General features: G+C 42.4%; 1 protein-coding gene across 2 annotated transcripts in view; it reads right to left on the reverse strand.

The window, feature by feature from the left end:
* Positions 1-19,758, reverse strand: part of LOC137296692 (sugar phosphate exchanger 3-like) — a 37,308-nt gene extending 17,550 nt beyond the window's left edge. The window contains exons 1-9 of one of the 2 annotated variants that reach the window (XM_067828514.1): positions 19,455-19,758; positions 17,375-17,489; positions 15,928-16,020; positions 15,141-15,172; positions 14,336-14,387; positions 13,529-13,674; positions 9,879-9,975; positions 9,508-9,592; positions 4,361-4,414 (exon numbers count right to left, since the gene is read on the reverse strand). In XM_067828514.1, the coding sequence (XP_067684615.1) occupies positions 4,361-4,414; positions 9,508-9,592; positions 9,879-9,975; positions 13,529-13,674; positions 14,336-14,387; positions 15,141-15,172; positions 15,928-16,020; positions 17,375-17,489; positions 19,455-19,564 (784 nt within the window). In that variant the 5' untranslated portion in view covers positions 19,565-19,758. Of the gene's footprint in view, positions 1-4,294; positions 4,415-9,507; positions 9,593-9,878; positions 9,976-13,528; positions 13,675-14,335; positions 14,388-15,140; positions 15,173-15,927; positions 16,021-17,374; positions 17,490-19,454 lie in introns of both variants that reach the window. The other variant, XM_067828513.1, reaches the window with a different exon arrangement.
* Positions 19,759-20,074: the final 316 nt, after the last annotated feature.

Below are 20,074 nucleotides of genomic sequence, written 5' to 3' on the forward strand. Positions count from 1 at the left end.
GTACTGGGAAGCATTCTCTCACTGGCAAGGAGTAGCGTCCAACATCTGTTGCAACATCGTCATCTATTTTATCTTGAGCCTGGGACTGAGCTGGAGCTGGGAATGCGAAAGCGTTCATTCCTTCCACCGAGATGCTGAGAGCACCTGTCATCCATGCAAATGAATCCGGTACTGGAGATCTGTATCTATAGAACCTGGTGGAAAATAGGTCTATTTGCGGTGATGCAAATGTCTGACTGGTGAGTTGAAATGCCTCCTGATGTATCCACTGTTGGAGATGATTGTAGAGGATGTGATATAGCATCTGTCATGGTGTTGCATGCCCCTGGAATGTGGCATGCCATTATGTAGAGATTCAAGTTGTCGATGATGTCAAATAGTGTAAATGTTAGCTGTATCAGCAGTAGAACGCTACTGTGGAGTTGTCTGTGTGGAATATCAGTAGTTTGTTCCTCATTGTTTGGCGACCAGTGTCGTACTGCATTGATTACAATTTTCATCTCCAGTTAAATGATATGCAGAGTGTTTTCGTTGCTCGCCCAATTTCCTGCTGCAACCTTGTTTTCCAGGTGGGCACCCCAACCTTGTAGTGAAGCATCTACGTACAGATGACTGTAGCAGTTTTGCTCTGTCAAATAAGTCTCTATGCAAAGTTGTAATGGGCGTAGTTGTAGTCTTTCACTTCAGGTCAAATGCTGCGCTGAAGTAAGTAGACAGAGACGACACTGCCACTGTTGTAGTGATAATGGAGAGAGAAGAATTTGCAGTATCATGGTTTGAATCTTCCCTCAACACTTTTGTGTTGCGAAGATTCTTCCCCGGAATGTAGAACTTGTGTCAGATCCAAGTCTGACTTCATCCATAATCTTCCAGTAATGCGATACTGTTCTGTGTACACAATGCTTGTTGTTGCAGTAACGTTTCAGTCAGCTAAATATACATGAAGACAGCAGGTGATGTACTACGAAAAGGTACACGCTTCATCTGTAAAAAGATGTTGGTATCAGAATCACTTCGTCTTCAGATCTTCAACACTGCAAGTTGTGAACGAGCTGTCATCCATGTGAAGTCTATTTATAGTTGGCTGAATGTCACAGCAAAAACTGACATCTGTTGATGCAAGCCTCCGGATATACAACGATGAATCTGCTGTTAGAAGATCTCATGCCTCGTGAAGAAAATCGAATGCTGCTGTAGACTGCTATCTGGCTTGTAAACATCTTTCGAATGATGGAAGGGTTGTTTTCATCTGTAGATGACTTCCTGACATGAGAACACTAACCACATTCTGTGCAGGGCATTGTCCTTCAAAGACCAATCAGATTCCAGATGTGATATCACCGGTGCTGCAGCCAAAAGATCATCACGAAACTTTGTACAGTCGGTGATTCCCTCACTAGCATTCGGGTTTGTCTCGGAGATACACAAGTGAGCATGTGTACAGATGACTGAGTAGAAGTGTGCTGAACCTTCCGCCGCTTAGGTAGACTGACCTCCTTGTCCTTGTGTCAGTGTTCTTCATCTGAAGATTATACCATCGTTATCCTATACAGATGCTGCGAAGCAATGCCCACGCTTCCCCTCATTAGTACAGGTTGACCGTAGTAACCAGGTACCATGAAGTGTCCAAATAATTTTGTTGAATTTCTCGCTGTTGGTGCACGACAAGCTGATGTTAGTGCCAGATGTTTGGATATAAATTGCTGATCCTTCTTAGTAGTATGTAGAGTCGATAAACGCCTCTTATCTTCTTCGAAGTTGGAAACTTCTGGAATTAAACGGCTAATGTTGGTATTCTGATTCTGCATGCGTTGGTCTAGTATGCATGCACCTGTGAAGAATGAAGATCTGTGTTCAACGGTGATGACGACCTGCATCTCAAGCAATATTGTCCTGATAAAGCATACAGGGAACCCTTCCTGCTGAAATGCTGAAGGTGCTTGAGTGCCATCATTGAGTCGGTTGTTGAGTTAAAATCTGAGCGTTGAAGTACAGGATGTTTCAATGCTCATACTTCGTTGCAGTATAGGAAATCGTAGATAAGTTGTCTGGTACCAAAGATATCAGTGTAATTGGAGATATCAGGTCAAGATGTCAAGTCAGCATAGATCATCTTGGTGGTGAGGGCATTGTTGGGCTCCTTCAATGGTGAAGTGAGGTCTAGCCCAATCATAATCCAAGATGTAATCTCTGAGTCCGAGAAGACAACTTCCTTTTCCCTCTGATGTAACCCGGCAACTCTCTCATGAGGCCTCCACGCATGTATTGGTGACTGGTCTGAAAGGGTTCCTGCGCCTTACATCTTGAAGATGATGAAAAATGACTACATCTGTGATGATTGGGGGATACAGTCGGTGAATCCTTGCGGCTGTAGCAGGATACGGGCCTGCACGCACTCGCAGAACTGATGAAGGGTGCTTCCTCTATACTACGTTGGGATGATACAGCTGATGGGGAAGATCTTCGTGAACAGGAGCATTCACACAGTGCATCCTCTAAACTGCATTGAGATGATACAGCTGATGATGCAGATCTACATGAACAGAAGCGTTCACACAGTGCATCCTCTAACTGCATTGAGCTGATACAGCTCATGGTGAAGATGTTCGACTTGAGAGAACCTACATAAAGGTTTTAGCATGTATTTGAATAGTAAACAAATACAAACAGAATTCTTACCAATTTCACAGTGAACACTGGAAGAACAAATAACTGTGAAAGGAGGACATACCAATACGGAACAGTCGTAGACAGCCTTAACCTACACCAGCAGCACGATTTCATCAGTGAAATCGTAATCTCACATGATGAAATACATGTTCAACTATATAAAAAATATGCAAATTTATCAAGTGTTTCATATTGTAATGATAATTAATACAGACCAAAGCATCACTGCTACTAAATTTTGTGTAAAGCAATGAAATATAAAAGGATATGAAACGCTGTATAGGGACACCAACCATCTCAGAGAGGGTTCCAAACAGGGCTGTTGTTACGAGTGTGTACATTTTTGTATATTTTGTTATTAATTCAGTAATAATTATTATTGGGTCACAACATTTCGAGTTTTGAATATTAATTATGATGGGTCACATTTCTTTTTAATAGGTGGACAACACTTTTAGGATTCTGGTTTTCCAGAATTTATCTGCTCCTAGTTTTCAATGTGTTTACTTCCAGGAGGCCATTCTACAGTGTTGACGATGTTCGTTTGTGCCCGAACTTTCGGGAAATGACTTAGTAAATACCTATAGAGACTGGTTGCCGTGTTGAGGGCGACACTCATTCATATTTGCTGGAGTTACATCACTGGCATGCTTGATCATCAAAACCCGTCAACGTCTGACCTAGATTATCTGCTGTCACACCGATTGCTGTGTTGACATTCTGCATAGTTGATTACCTCTTGTACTGAGACTTTGGTGAGTTCGATATATTATATTTTTGTGACCCATTGACTTAGATTTTGTCTCTCTTGAATTGTATTTGTAATCAGCATTGTTATATTGACTTGTGAGAACAAGAGTCATCAGAAGATGACATATCCCCCCGGCCCCCACATATTTTGAAAGGACAAATCATACGACAATTACTTAAGTTTTTGAGGTCTGCTCCGGAAGCGAAACACACCTCTCACTTTTGAGACTAAGTCAAAAATGTTTCCATGTAAACTGAGAAAATGATAAATCACTAAAACCTGGAAATAGCAAAAGGCACCACTACAGGTTCCGACTGTTATATCTACCAAGTTTTGCTGAAAAATATTGAACGTTTTGTGAGTTCTGCTCCGGAAACGAAGCCCATCCCTTCCATGGAAACAGAGAAAATAATGAATCAGAAAAACATGTAAATAGCAAAAGGCACCACACTGGGGTCGGCCACACATATCTACCAAGTGTTGCAGAAAAATACTGAACAGTTTTTGAGCTCTGCTCCGGAAACGAAGCCCACCCCACCATTCAACTAACACCCCAAAATGTTCCATGGAAAAACAAAAAAAATAAAAATGCCAAAACTCTGTAAACAGCAAAAGGCACAACTATAAGTTGAGATCATTACATCTATCAAGTTTGGTCTAAAAATATTGAATGGTTTCTGAGTTATGCTCCGGAAACAAAATGATTATGGACGGACGGACGGACGGACGAGGCGTCAACTATATCCCCCTGCATTACATGCCGGGGGGATAACAATATACCGATAATCCTCCTCAGCAAATGCCATGTAAAGACATTCAGTCTGCTATGTGTCAATATCTCTATTATGGACCCCTCTCCCTTCAAAGCATTACCCTCATCAAGCAAGTCTTCGATCAGGGGTTGGGTGAGAGAGTTGAAAGACGTGTCTCTATATCTACCTCGGTCATCTGCAGCAGAGGTACTCCTGACATCCTCATCCGCCGCACTAAGACCTGAAGAGAGTAAGCATACATAATACAGTGGATGCCCTCTAAACTGGCATTCATTGGTATAGGGGCATGCCGGTTTAGAGAACTTTCAATGTTCAAACTGAGAGTGATCTTTTGTGTGTTGTAAAAGACTGTGAACTACTGACAAATTGTGATACGACAACCAATTTGTAATACAAGTGACATGTGTCACTCACCAGTTTATTTAATGAGGAGTTAACCTGTAAAGCTGATGGTAATCCACTGTGTTTTTATTACAACCAATCTACAGGAGAGCCAAGATACCCGACGCTGCCTTACAGAGTGTTACATGTAATTTTCTGGATAAAATTGATATTTTATTCTTATCCTGACTCAAACTTATTGCTTATCTCCTCTTCCCTGGCGAAGGTAGTGGAATACCTGAAATCCCTTGAAGTTCCCTTCTAAAAAAAGCGGACACAAAATACACTCACCCACGTGTAGCCTCCCTTTTTCCCATGCAAATGGTCAGCTGACCAACCAAGCTTGTTACTCTCTCCATGTAAATTGCATGACATGAGAATTATAGCAATTCAGTGTGCCTGTGGGGGGCGGCTGGGAGGGCTTTTGCCATGAGTCAGGATAAATATAAAATATCATTTTTATTCAGAAAATTACATATTTTTCCTTATCATGACTCATGCTTATTGCTTACAGAATCCGACGGAAACGGTGGTGGGTCAGGCCATGCTGGATTCTGCTGGCTGCCAAAATTACCTCCAATAATCCCCCCCTCCCCCCTCCCCCCCACAACGGGTACTTGTAACAGCAATAATCCGGTCCTGCTCTTCTAATATTCATTGTAGATTCTGGGGGATCACATCCAGTCGAACATGTCTTCAGCAGAATGCTTTGTTGACTGGAATGTGGTGAAATCACAAGTAACCGGCGTCCTGCTAGTTTCTGAGGCAACTAAATGTCAAGATATTGTAATCAAGACTAATTGCGACCCCTCTCCATGTACAAGTATCTACATTACAAGTACACGGTCATAATCACTCAAGCAAGTCTATTTAAGACGTGTGCATGGACTTTTCACAATTATACTCCGCAGAGCGTCTGGCTTCCACAAGTCACGTGACCAAACTGGTGAGTGAACTCAGCAACTCCATGGAGACGTTAGTTGCTGCCCAACTACAAGAGGCCTAAATTGGTGAATGCCAGTGACTATTTCTCATAGATAATGGTTGACAAACACAGTGTTTGATTTCCAAAAGCAGCTCTCCATTATAGTTGATAGCGAGCAATTCCCATGTAGCGCTAGAGTAGAGGCCAAGGCTCTGACTTCATGTGGGTTGGAGGCTCGCGGAGGTTCCAATCCTGCTGCTTTGTAGGCTCTCAGTGTAATGACTGTGATCTTCAATGCTCTGACTGGACATAATGATAACTCTTGCGTATCATGAGGTCCAAGTATTAAAGACAAGGCTGGTATGTGGAATTGTCTGTCCGGTTGACCTGGCAGCTGTATGATTTTCTCGATGACTCTTGGTAGCAGCACTGGAGGGGGAAACGTGAATGTGTTTAGTCCTTCCCATGAGATGCTGCGAGTATCTGATGCCCAAGTTAACGGATCTGGTACCGGTGACACAAAGGTTGCTGTCTGTTAGTTGAACGTTGTTGTAAATAGGTCTATTTGCAGTGATCCGAACCTCCGGCTGATAAGTTGAAACGTCTCTCGATAGAGTAGAGATGGAGGTGTTGTTGATCCTTGTTTACTTAGAAGGATACTGTTGTCTATCAGGATCATCAGTAGCTTGTCTATCAGTGTTGTAGACCAAAGATGGATAACATGCATCACCACTTTCATCTCCAACTGGTTGATGTGAAGAGCTCAATCTTCCTTCTTCCAGAATCCTCCTGCAACCTCGTTTTTTAGATGGGCACTCCATCCTTGGAGAGATCATGTCTACCTAAAGATGGTTGTTGAATGCCAGCTCTAATATGTAAGTTCCTGCGCAGACATTGACTGGCAAGTCTACCATTACAGGTATGGTCTCAAGATGTCCAGCGTCGTAAACCGGTCTGGACATTGGACCAATGACTCATTAACCACTGTCATAGTAGCAGGCATCTTCGTCTGGTCATATCCTGAGGTGACGTGAGCAGATCGAGTAGACATTATCACTGACATAGTGATAACGGAGAGAGTAGAACTTGTTCTAATCATCGGCTTGAACTTTGACCTACCAATCCTGGGACAGCGATGTATTTCAACGTAGTGATGAATTAAATCAAAGTCATCTGAGCTGAGTTAGTAGCCTGATAGTGAAGTCCAAATGTAGACTGAGTTGACTTCTCCCATGATGAGCTTGTATGCCATGCAGATGCGTCATCCTTCGTCTCCAGATCCTCAACACTGTTCATTATGAACGAGCTGACATTCCAAGGAAGTCTATTTATAGCTGGATGTCTGTCCGATCAGAAACTGCCATTCATTGCTGCAAGCCTCCTGATTGTCAATGTTGAGTGTGCTGTTAGAAGATCTCTATGCCACCTGAAGAATCAAATGACATTCTTTGCAGGGCGTTGTCTCTCGGGGACCAATCAGACTGTAGACGTGACGTTACCGGTGTAGAAGACAACTGATCATTGTGAAACCTTGTTCAAATGGTGATACCCTTGCTAGCATTTAGGCTTGTCCGTAACCATGTTGTTTGGCGAGCATATGTCTAGATGAGTAAAGCTTCTGCCACTTGAAGCTGATGTAGACAAATTGTTTTCCAGATGGATATGTTGGAATTTTCCCACCGAAGATAATACCGTCATCTCTTGTGATCGGAGGTGTAGTTTGCAGTGGTATGTGGCAGTTGTCTCAAAGAATCTTCTTGACGAATTCATCGTTGAGAATTCCCCACTTCTTCCAGTAGAGTTGAAGACATTCACCCACTGGAGACGGTTGTATGGGAACGGTTGAGGGTGGAAAACTCATTCGGACCCTGATGTTCAGTGTTTACCTCCTGGATGCTCCAGTATTAAACTTCTTATCTCTCACTCTCTGGACTCTGGAGAACTTGGACTTGTTAGTATAACGCTGACTTGTCTGCTTGAGCATCGTTGTCAAGGTGTCGATGGACTTGATAATCATTACTTCTCTGAAGTCTTGGGCGATCATCCTTGCTACCTCTTCAATCTTGTCAAGGAAGTAGATTCAGTCCCGCAGTAGTTGAGACGAGGTGTTCGGATGTAAACTGCTGATCCTTCTTCTGAGTGAAGCCCTTCCGAAGAAGGTGTCAAGCTGAGCAAGCCGCTTGTCGGCTATCTTGTAAGATCTGTTGTGGGGACTGCTGATGATTTTGTATGCCTCGTCTACATCTGGTGCTCTGATGGAGGGCTCCACAAGGTGAAGAGGGAAGCAACCAGCTTTGAAAGGTGGCAAAGGTTGCTGTTGAAACTTGGTTGCTGGCTTGAATGCCGTAGATAACTTCTCAGAAATTGTGGATATTGGAGCTATCGGCGGAAACGTCAACACATGCCTTCCTTCTTCATCCTATAAGTGTTGGGTTCGTTGGGAGTCCTTGGATGGTGAGACTAAGTCCAGACTATTCGTGATCATGACATGACTTCCGAGTCTGAGACGAGAGCTTCCTTCGGAGACGATCGGTAATATCTGTCTTCATCCTCCCATGAGTGTGACGTATTCGATGGATGCTGATGATCCTTCTTATGTGAGTCCAGGTCTGAAGGGGATGACAAGTGCTGACGATGCCTTCAACGAGTTGGGAAGACTGCTGAACATCCTTTCTGTTGGCGAGTAGACCTGTCGGTGCACTCACCCATGTGAGCTTCCTCACTCACACGAGCGTAGTCACCCACGTGAGCTTCCTCACTCACACGAGCGTAGTCACCCACGTGAGCTTCCTCACTCACACGAGCGTAGTCACCCACGTGAGTGCACTTGCCTGTGCGGGTGCAATCACTTGATGTAGGAGGATCTCTCCCCAAACTCTGACGGGATGATAAGGACGACGGTGACAATGTTCCTGAACAAGTGCGTGCATATGCCTCCTCTTCATCCTCTGGAGTGAGTGCAGATCTAGTTGAGAGCTCATCCGGAGCAGCAGTCAACAAAGTTGAAGATTATAGTCTTCATTCTTCTTCAAAATGACCTTTTCCAGACTCACGTTGTATGAAGGCGCATCAAACGGCTGACTCATAGAGATGTCTGCTGTGATGACCGAGGCTGCTGACGAAGTCTGCATTGTCTGTTGACCCAGAGCGATGACGATGCAGTTATGGTCGATCTAGGAGCAGCAGTCGACATAGTTGAAGATTGCAGCCTTCATTCTTCTTCAACATGACTTTTCCAAGCTCCTGTTGCAAGAAGGCATCTGTGCTGAACGACTGCGTTGAATGAAGTCACTAAGTCACAGGCAATAAGGAGAGAGTGACAAGCATGGTCGGTCAGCTGACCGTTTGCGAGGGAAAAGGGGAGGCTACACGTGGGTGAGTGTATTTTATGTCCGCTTCTTTTAGAAGGGAACTTCAAGGGATTTCAGGTATTCCACTACCTTCGCCAGGGAGATAAGCAATAAGCATAAGTCAGGATAAGGAAAAATTTACTGAATAAGCAGTCAACTGGGCAGTCTTTTTTGTGCTGAAATGATGAATAGACTGATGCCAGATTTGAGGGCATGTAAATGAATTAACTAGCTTTTGCCGGGACCAAATTCCAGAGCCGATTTTGGCGGGATACGGCATGCCATTTTTTAGGGCAGTTGGTTTAGACGGCTCTCACAGTACACATAATCTGTCTAATGATGTCAAAACACGAAACATGCTCCAATCATTGTACAGAGGTAATCACACATTGCCACTAATACTGCTGGCTACAAGGAACTCATGCATTCTATGTTTACCATCTGACAGAACTAGCTGTATTCATATTGAAGTTGACAAGTAATAGATGAACAATACACATTTCATGTGACTAATTATTTCAGTCAGATTAGGTAATAAATTATAAATATTTACTGCAAATTCGGCAGTGTTGTAGCATTTGTTAGTTGAAGTAACCTGAGGTTGTGTCAGTGTGTCTGCCAGGGAGAAACTGGTGTCCTTGAGAACCTACATCTTACCTAACTCTCTAGGACTTGTGACCAGTCCAAAGAAGTTAATAACTCCTCCCGCAAACAACATGGATGATGTGAAGAGGAAGGCATACTGGAACAGCAGAGCAAGGTGACGTGGGTAATATGAGATACACAGCTTGCACAGTTTTACCAATGTTGTAACTCTGTACTCAACATATTCAACAGCTATTTGCCTCCACCTTATCAGAGATATTTAGTCCTGAACAACCAGTGACATCATTCAGCAAGGTAATGAAACACACGCTCCCCCTGTCTTTTATCAATCAATGAAGAAAGTAATAGATTTGAAAATATGGTATTAAGCACAGAATGGATAGCATTATCCAATCGAATGCTGACATGAACTGATATATTACCTGGTAACCATAGTCTAAGACTGCAGACACCATGAGAGCTCCTAGAATGTTTCCGACAGATGCACAGGCACTCCACAACCCGAATACCAGTCCTCGGCTAGAGAAAACATGCAGCAGGAAATATTTGAAAAAGATGTCAAGGACAAAGGCAGTATTGCATTTTGACTGACAAATATACATTCAAAAAGAAACTGGAGATTCAACTGTTTATTACTGGCTAGGTGAGACTCAGAAGTATTACAATATTCTGACATATACAAGGTCAGCAGGACTGACCACCTGACCAGCACTGGCTGTTGCAGATTCTAACCCTGACCTCCATCCGGGTTTGTGGTGGTTTCGGTGAACGAATGGTTGCTTCATGATGGATGAATTTAGACAAACCTGTACACGTTTCCAATTCTTTGAAGAGAATTGTCCTTGGGGTACATATGTGCATTTTCTGCTGCCAGAAAATGTCACGTGACAGTTGTATCAATGTTTTAATAAAATATTGTACAATAAACAAGAAGTCTTTTTTGCTCATTATACGGCCCCTCACCACGTGGAGTCAACCCTCTGCTGCACATGTGCAGGCAACCAGGTAAGCATCCAAGCCCCTATCATCATTCCTTCTGCTGCATAATGCAGTGAACAGAATTATTGTGGGGAGGTGGGTGGCCCTACCCCAAGGATGATTCTCTTCAAAGAATTGGAAACCTATACAGGTTTGCCTAATTCCTTTTCATAGAGATCGTCCTTGGGGTACATATATGCATAAGCTCAGACTCCCAAAGACCGGAGGCTAGGGAGGAGGGAATTCTAGTTCAGTACGTAATTATTGCGATAGTAATTACGAAAATTAACTTACACAAAAATTCTAACATGTGTACTCCCAATGAGCTTCTGCGAGAGGCATTATGGGAGAGAACCGACAGGGAGCAACCGCACTGATACCGATCTCAGAGCTAAGCATGATACAAATAGCACTGTAAAAGTGCAACCATAACCCCGCCCACATCGTGATTTCTATAGAGAGCACTGTAAGGGGGAAAACCCAACCGAAGACTCACAACAAATCGATCTAAATCACAGTCGTGTGATATGTTAACGGTGGAGATATGCACTTATACACAGTATATCAGCAGTGTCAACTGTCAATCAGCCAGGACTCACTCGGTCAGGGTGGCAGGACACTGTCCACTGGAGAGAACAATATGGCCAAACCGTGCAGGCTGATGTGAGTACGCATCAAGCTGATAGTGCTTGATAAACCTGGACTCCAAATAGCAGTAGAGCAAATCTCTTCAATGGGCAGTTCCGATGTGAATGCTTTGGAAGCGGGTACTGCCCTGACCGAGTGAACCTTCAACCCCTGAGGGGGAGGCTTGCCCTTAGCCTGGTACGCAGCACAGATGACCGAAACTAGCCAGCAAGATAGGGTCTGTTTGCTAGCTGGCAACCCAGCCTTCCCACCACCGGTAACAGCAGAACAGATGGGTACCCGTACGGATCCCTTGTGTTCGATTAAAATAGACTTTGAGGGGCTTACAGACATCCAATGGGCATGTGCTCCTTGCAGACGTCCTCGATGTAGAAGGCTAGGTGAGAGTGGGAAGTCATGGAAATCGTGCTGTCACATGGAAATCGTGATCGATCTTCGGATGGTAAGAATCCGGGAGGCAAACACTGACATGGTCTGGGTGGAACACAGTCAGCGCCAGGTCTGCAGACATGGCATGAAAAGGGATCTGCAATCCCCCTATCTGAACACCAGCGCGCAAAGCGGGACCACCTATCCTCATACTCAACGTTTGTCGAATCCTGTCTTGAAGCCAGAATTGTGTCTGCAACTGCCGCAGGAATTCTGCATGCCTTGAGGCTAGAGCTGACAGAGGCCAAGCCACCCACTGTATCCATGGATTGGGGTGTGGCGGGCAGTTCTGAGTGAGAATGTCCGGCCGCAAAGGTAATAGAACAGGAGGCTGAGCCAGAAACCTGAGAATTACCGGAAACCAGCTCTGTGACGGCCAAAGCAGTGCCAGAAGCACAAGCAGCCGAGCTGGCCGGGTGGACAGGTGGGAGAGGACCCAGGGAATCAGGGGAAGTGGCGGAAACACCCACAGAACCTGCCCTGTTCCATCCAGCAGGAAGGTGTCTGACGCCAATGCTCTCTGGTCCAGTATTCAAGAGCAGATCACGGGTATCTTATTCGTCCCTCCAGACACAAACAGATCCACCTGGAACGATCCGTACAACTGGGAGATAACTCTGAATATCCGCCGATCAAGCATCCACTTGTGTGGGGCCAGGATCCGGCGAGAGAGAGCGTCTGCTCGTATGTTCTGCTGTGTTGCTGCTGAATAACGAGACATCAACAGCCAAAGCTTGAACATCAGACATCTGACGTAAGAGAACTACATTTGGGGAAACATCCCCATAGTTCTCTCTCGCCTCCAGGGCCGACCTCTGTAATGAGGAGAGGTAAGCTGCATGGACCACTACCCTAACCTGCTGAATGGCATTCCAATAGACCTCCTCATAGGTCCGGTATGCCTGTCGCAGGGGGGCCTAGCTAGTTGGCCTGGGAAAAAGCCATATGATGACGCACCTCCCTCAAGGCCGAGGAAAAACAGAATGCTCCCTCGGGCTCCTCAACCTCCCCAACATCCACAGCCTCGATCTCTGAACCCGAGGCCGATGCAGAATCCTCTCGAAAAGAGGACCCACACCCAGACCCGGTGGATGATCGAACCACAGCGGGGAAGGAAGAGCCCAAGGCACCTTCCACTCCAGTCACCGAACCAGTACAATCCAAACCCTGGTCCTGGGACGCAGGAGGAACCTCGGACAGAGTCCTCCGCTCTCATGGGGAGGCATGGCGCAGAGACCAGAACCCCAGGAATCCTCAACAGACCCTGCGCCAAGACCGAGAGAGGGACTGGGAGCGAACCCTCCCTCTCTGGTGTAGTCGAGGCTTATGGACCCGAGGCCAAAGGCAACGGATCAACAGACATCTTCACAGACAAACAAGTTAACTCTTGCTTTAAATAAACATTTCGTTTTCTCTATTAACAAACAAATAAACAATACATACAGTTGAGGAAGACTCAGACATCTTCACAGCACACATGAGAAGAGTGTAACTTTATCTTTTTTCCAGCACATTCGTACAGCACGGTGACAGCAGAAGGAATAATGATACGGGCTTGGATGCTTACCTGGTTGCCTGTGCATGCGCGGCAGAGGGGTGACTCCACGTATTGAGGGGCCGTATAATGAACAAAAAAGACTTTTTGTTTATTTTGCAATATTTATCAAAACATTGATACAACTGTCACTTGACATTTTCCGGCAGCAGAAAATGCACGTATGTACCCCAAGGACGATCTCTATGAAAAAGAATGATGGATGGATGGATGAATGGATGGATGGATGGAGCACTTAGCAATATTCCAGTTCCAACCGAACTTATTGCACATAGAAAGGAACACCTTAATTGTAAAATAGCATCCAAGTTCATTTGGTCAACAAATTTACATTCTTGCCATTTAAAGTGGAGTACTTTCATACATCTATTGGCCTAGAAGCAGCCATGTGGATTTGATATAAAGTCTCATAATTCATTCCACGCTTTAATTTGGTCATTGTGTATTCATGAGTGGCAATACCTAGATTTTCCAAACCAGTTGCCCATGATGGCTACAACAGTTGGCCAGCCAGTAGACTGCAGCAGACCGTTGATGATCCACAGGAACACGTAGAGGTACTTGTTGTAAAAGTGTACCCACTCCAGAACACACCCAAACAGGAACACCTGGAACAGCACCACTCAATGAGGAGAACATCAACATGATGATATTTGTTGTGTAACACCTTGCTCAGCAATATTTAACCGGATGATCTGGCATGGATTGATTACATGATCAGTGTCTTCCACTGTGATGCAGAAAATTTGTACACATGTTCAGGGATGCATGCTGTTCCATATATTCCATAATTTGGATGAACTTGACCATGTAATCATAATACTAATACACAGTCATGTTTTACAAACTATTAGAATTTTGAATTAGTTGGGAAATTCCATATCTATTCTTGATGAACAAGCTCAATCATGCACAGTCTTGTCACTTGTGATTTGCTCATAATTACCCCAAATAACCCAAGCTGCCTATTACGTGCTAGACAGTTACAGTCACACAACTTATCCCACCAGGTACCCACTTTCTGCTGGGTGAACTGAGGCAATTTTGAACAAACTCACTTGCCAAAGGTGAGACCATATGTATCACATGTGTTTCATTGTGGAGCAGGACAGAAATCCTAAAAACTCTCAGGAGTCAAGCTGGTAAACTCAGCCACCCTTCCAAGGGTTCTCTGTACACTTAACTTCAACTGATTTGTGACCTGAGGTCAATGCACAGGATCATGCACATAACTGTTCCTGTATTGAGTAATAAGGGACATTGACTTACCGTCAGTGCTGTTGAACACATGCCGAACACTAGGACGTAACGCATGTTCAGTCTGTAGACAGAGTGAAGATACCTCACAACACGATCTCTTCGAAACATTACCAGAATCATACGAGTACATATATAACATTAGAATAAACTAGTGTATATATTGGCATCAAACTTTTACAAAATTTTGTGGTCACTCCTGTATAACCTACATTTTACTCTGTCTTACATATTCTCAGATCAATGAAGGTCTGGGGTCAGTAACCCATGCTTGCAATAAAAGATGACTATGCTTGCCTTCAGAGGCGACTAACAGGATTGGGTGGGCATGCTCACTGACATGTCATTGGTTCCCAAATGCACATATTGATGCTCATGGTGTTGATCACTGAATTGTCTGGTTCAGAATCAGTTATTCACAGACTGACACCATATAGCTGGAATATTGCTGAGTGTGGTGTGAAACTACACTCACTCACTCATTACACATTCTCAAAAAGGCTGAGTGAACTGGTGGATGAAGTGAGAGTGAGGCTGAGTGAACTGGTGGATGAACTGAGAGTGGGTGAATGAGCTGGTTGATGAACTGAGAGAGTGAGTGAGTGAACTGGTTGATACACTGAGTGAGTGAACAGGTGGATGAATTGAGAGAGCGAGCGAGTGAGTGAACTGGTGGATCAGTTTGGAGACTGAGTGTGTGAAAGTGAGAGTGTAGAACATTTAACCCAACAGTCAGTCCAAGCAATATCATATTTGCTGGTACAAAATGGATACCTGGCTAGATGTGTCTCATAGGGTCCATGTAAAACAAAATTACCTGTCTCCGACAATCCCACTGATGAACAGACCCTGGAACATAAGAAAACACCAGTCACAGTTATTGTGTATAGCTTGAGTAAATGAAAACTTCATTATATCACCATAATTTATGCACAAAAGTATCAATGACACTATTTCCGTATCAATAACCACTAACAATTTTTCTTATTACAAATAGTCTTGATTATTGACCTATTATGCCATCCGTAGGGTTGGTACAAATCATCAGCCACCAAATATAAAGCCTTGATATGGCTTTTCAAGGCCCAGTCAACAATATTAAGGAAGTATAGAAAAATACAAAACACAGAAGCTGCTGAATATACAAACTGTTGGGCAAATGAAGGGGACTGACCATCAAGGGGAAATAACTCTTAGTGACATCTGTGCACTAAGAAAGGTTTGTTTCATTATAGAGATTTATTAACAGTGCTCCCTGAAGAAACAGACAGGGGTGGTGGGACCATTTCTAACTTGCAATTCCCATTGTGTATAATCAACTGGAGTGAAATGAGAGAGCTCAGTCTTTTGACACACTCAGTAATATTCCAGCTATATGGCGGCAGTCTGTAAATAATCAAGTCAGGACCACACAATCTAGTGATCAACAGCAGGAGCATTGATCTGCGCAACTGGGAACTGATGACATGTGTCAATCAAGTCAGTGAGCCTTAGCATTGATTCTACTAATCACCATTTACGACAAGCATTGGTTACTGAAGATCAATTCTAACCCGAATTTTCTCAGTTTAATCAGTTAGAGGGAACATAGTGTTGGAACTGACCACTCCATAGGAGATCATGAAGGCAGCATCCAGTATTCCCAGGTATGGCTCCACGTCAGACGGGGAGGAAAACATGTTCCGTGTATTCCAGATCTAAAGATGTACAACAATAACCATGGTTACAATAAACAACAATGAAAACCCAACAATTAATGAGTCGTCTCACTGGTATTGCAAACAGATTCCTATAAAGCGTCAGCTGACACACACAGCTGTAATGAAGAACTCTACTGAAGGAGAAAGTTACAATTGCTGAAACAGATGTCTTCTTTATATTGATCACTGCATTTATTTCATTATGCATGTATCAAGGCTTGTTGAAATTACCTAATACTATCAAAAATCACTCTCAACCAAGATTTTTATGATGAAATGAGTGATGTGTTGTTTGCCATTAACACCCGTAAATAGTTGTTGATTTGTACAGTTCATTAATTGAATGAATTAATAATCAGAGCTCAATAACTTTATGAGGTTTCATGCACATGTTAATAGTTAGAGTGGGTCATAACACATTTCTTTGGGTTGAGTGATGTTGGTTTTACATGGCTTTTAGCAAAATTAGAACAATATCATGGCAGGGAGCACTAGAAATGAGAATCACACATTGTACTAGCGTTGCAAACCACCGTCTGCCCGACTGTCCGGGATGGTCTGTTTTGCGAGCGGATGGGCAGTTTTAAAAATTTGCATGCCTAATGGTCTTGGACAAATCTGACTTTGAGAATAATGACTAAAGCCTTGCTTGAAACAGATTTGAAAACATTAAGCTGTTTCCATCCCCTTTTTTACCTCATTATTTTTCTTAGGCCATAAAATTCTGGACTGCCAACTTTCCAACAGTCTGGTAACTTACATTTTGGTGAGTTTACAACACTGACTGTACCCATGTGGAGATTCAAAATAACACCTCTCTCATCACACCTGATTTGCACAGAATAACAAAACTGAGAATATAATTCACAAAAACAAACATGTTTGATCACAGACAAACTCTGAATATGTGTGTTCTGCTATCAGTTTGGATGTAAATTTTCATTCATGAAGATGGGAAGATGGAGGTTCACTTACTTTGAACATAATTTTTTGGGTAGTAGGGGGTGGGGCATTGGTCAGTCACATCGTACATACTTCTCCATGAAAATCATCACCCCTTGTAATCAGTTATGAACTGTCCCCTAAAACAATACAAATTTACATGACAGAAGGGAAGTGTGCACAAGTAGAATGACAAGCCGACATTCGTGCCTTCTCTTGTTACTGTGGAGTGGAATAAGTTGACTAAGTGGCCAGTGAAATATGGAAGACTCCCATTGTTGGTACTCCCAAAGCACCAAAAGGGCACTGGATTTAAGTTTTCACATAAATAATGCAGCCTTCACCTCAAGTGCACACCTGCTTAGTAATTAAATCTTATGTTTACACCTCCACATTTAACTGTACTTACAGCATCAGGTTTTGTTTCACAGACAGTGGCATTGTGAAAGCTTGGTGTCCACTCCTCTGAGATTGTAGTTTTCACATTACTGAATGTTTTTCTGGATGTGTGGAAGAAGGCATAGCTGAAACAACAGAGTGAGTGAGTCCAGTTTCATGCAGCACTCAACAATATTCCACACATATTTCCAAGGGTATTTTATGATAAATTGATGGAGAACAACAATACCCCTAAATCACTAGAGTATTGGAATACTGTCATTAAACATGATAGAATTTGGAGAGATGAATTCAAATACTACAGAAAATGTTCAATTAAGCTATTAGACTTCCGACACAGATTTATTTACAGAATAATACAGATTCATTAATGTCTCTGTTTTGAGAGATTCCTTAGACTACTAAAAGATACATGTACAACCACAAAGTATTTAGCCAGGAAAAACAATATATCAGATCCCTTTATATGGAAATGGAAACATTTATCTGCTGTTCAATGCATCTGAGCATTGAAATGGTATATATATAAAAAATAAATAAAAATAAAAATATTCCATCCATACACAAATTGTTCTTATTACGAAAACATGAAGTGCAATATCTGCTTGCCACTCAGGTGCAGTCTTTGATTCTGCAACCATAAAAAACATTTAGAATTCGACATTTTTTTAAAATCTCCAAAGTTACGAAAATTCACATACATTTTCAAGATTTAAGCATAAAAATTGCCATGTGCATGGCACATCATGCAGAAGTAGTGTTGTTTCTTTTCTGGCTTGAAACAAAAACTAATAACAAATAACATTATCCAGAATATATAGGCAAGAGAATTCTGTTGAAACAAACAAGCAAGAAAGAAATCCTATGATATGCTTTACCTAGATTGTCTATTGCAATATTTGCTGGGAATAAATTACTTTTTCAGAAGCCATATGCCACGGGGTAAATGATGTTAAGAAAGTAACTTGTCCTGACTAATGCTCCACTTGCCCTGATTTTTATGACATAACGATGATGATGTAATTATGAAGGAATAAATCGACAGAATATTTGATGTTCATGTTTACGGGACTATGTATCGAGAAGTGATAAATACCAAAGAAAGATACCTCTACTCTATTATCAGTGTGAAATTTAATAGCTACATTTTTAGCAGATATGAAATGAAATCCATGTTTATTTGCAGTTTGAAATGGTAATTGTAAATTATCCAGTAGCCACCGGACAAGTAGAAGACTATTAGTTGATTGCCCGAAATGAAAACGGACTTGTCTCGGGCGTCAGGCGATTGGATTTTTTAATCCCTGATTTGCCATAAATTCCAATGTATACAACTAGAGTATTAGTTTACTTATTCATACTTTCATCTGAGTTATAACCTGATGAAACATTTACATCCATTATACATTATATAGGCAGAGAGAGATCCTGTAGCGATGTCACACACCAAATCAGTCACTATTGTCCATTTTCAGTCAGCTTAATATAAGTGCTGGAATCTGTACTTCACTGAGAATGTGTAATCACAACCATAACATGTGTTACATTTGATCACTTCCTAAATGGCATTGCTCGTTCAAAAATAATTGTCGTCAAAAACATATAACAGAAACAAAATCTTAGAACAAATTTTAGAACATTGTATCACAACGAATAAGGTGTTTTTTGAGAGTGTATAACAAAGGGATAAGTGTCTATAAATCATGGTGAAAAAGGCAGCCATAAATGCATGGGGTGTCATATCAAACTAAAAGATTCACCAATGTGAAAATTAACTTACACAAGCACTGTCACACTTGCTGTTTCTGTATTGATTTTCAAAAAGTAATAACGTCGTGTAATACTATGCTTAGCATCTAACTGATATCATAATAGAAAGCCATAAAGGCTGATGTTACCACATATAATATAACATATCAACCAGCTAGTAACTAGACGCAAATGTGGGCGACAGATGCTTGACTATAACACTTCTCCAAACAAAAACGGCGGAAATCATGAATTAATATCTTGCTGTACCGTGACAAAGTCCTCGTTCATGATATGCTGAAGTGATATTAGAACAAAAATAAGTTAGCAGACAAACACACCTGAAGAAAGTGAGGACGAAGACCACAGGGTGATACAGGCTGAACTTTCTTCTTTCCATCCCTCTGGATTTGGCATTGTGTGTTGATTTAGGTGTTTCCGTGTTTGCCATATCTGATTAATAATTAAGGCGCTTGGGACAACCTACAAGTGTCGTGATTTCTAATCAACTCTTTGGATGGATGCTGTTGATAATACGTAATGAGTAAGATATTCGTTGAGTCGAGTATACGCTTTGATAAGAGCCGTACGCCTTGTTTTGACTTTATGTTTTCATGCCACAACATTAATAAGGGAGGCTACTCTAAATAGATGCTGTCTTATGGCAGACCACGAGCAATTACAAATCCAAGCGCACACTGGCTCTAGCTGTTTGAAGAAAATAGCCAAGAGGGGTTATACTATTAGCCCTGTGCAGGACACTGGCTTAAATGATTCTTGGTTAACCTAGTGGGATTATCAGACACGTTAAGTATTTGTGTGATACAGTTTGTATCTAATGATAATAATCATGGTGGCTGATTAGGGTATACTGTCTGATTAGGGCCATCGCTTTCTCACCTTAAAATTTGGAGTCGAGAAAGCGATATCACAAGACGAGAAAGCGATAACACGAGACGAG

The sequence above is a fragment of the Haliotis asinina genome, chromosome 9, assembly GCF_037392515.1.
Source record: "Haliotis asinina isolate JCU_RB_2024 chromosome 9, JCU_Hal_asi_v2, whole genome shotgun sequence".
NCBI lineage: Eukaryota > Metazoa > Mollusca > Gastropoda > Lepetellida > Haliotidae > Haliotis > Haliotis asinina.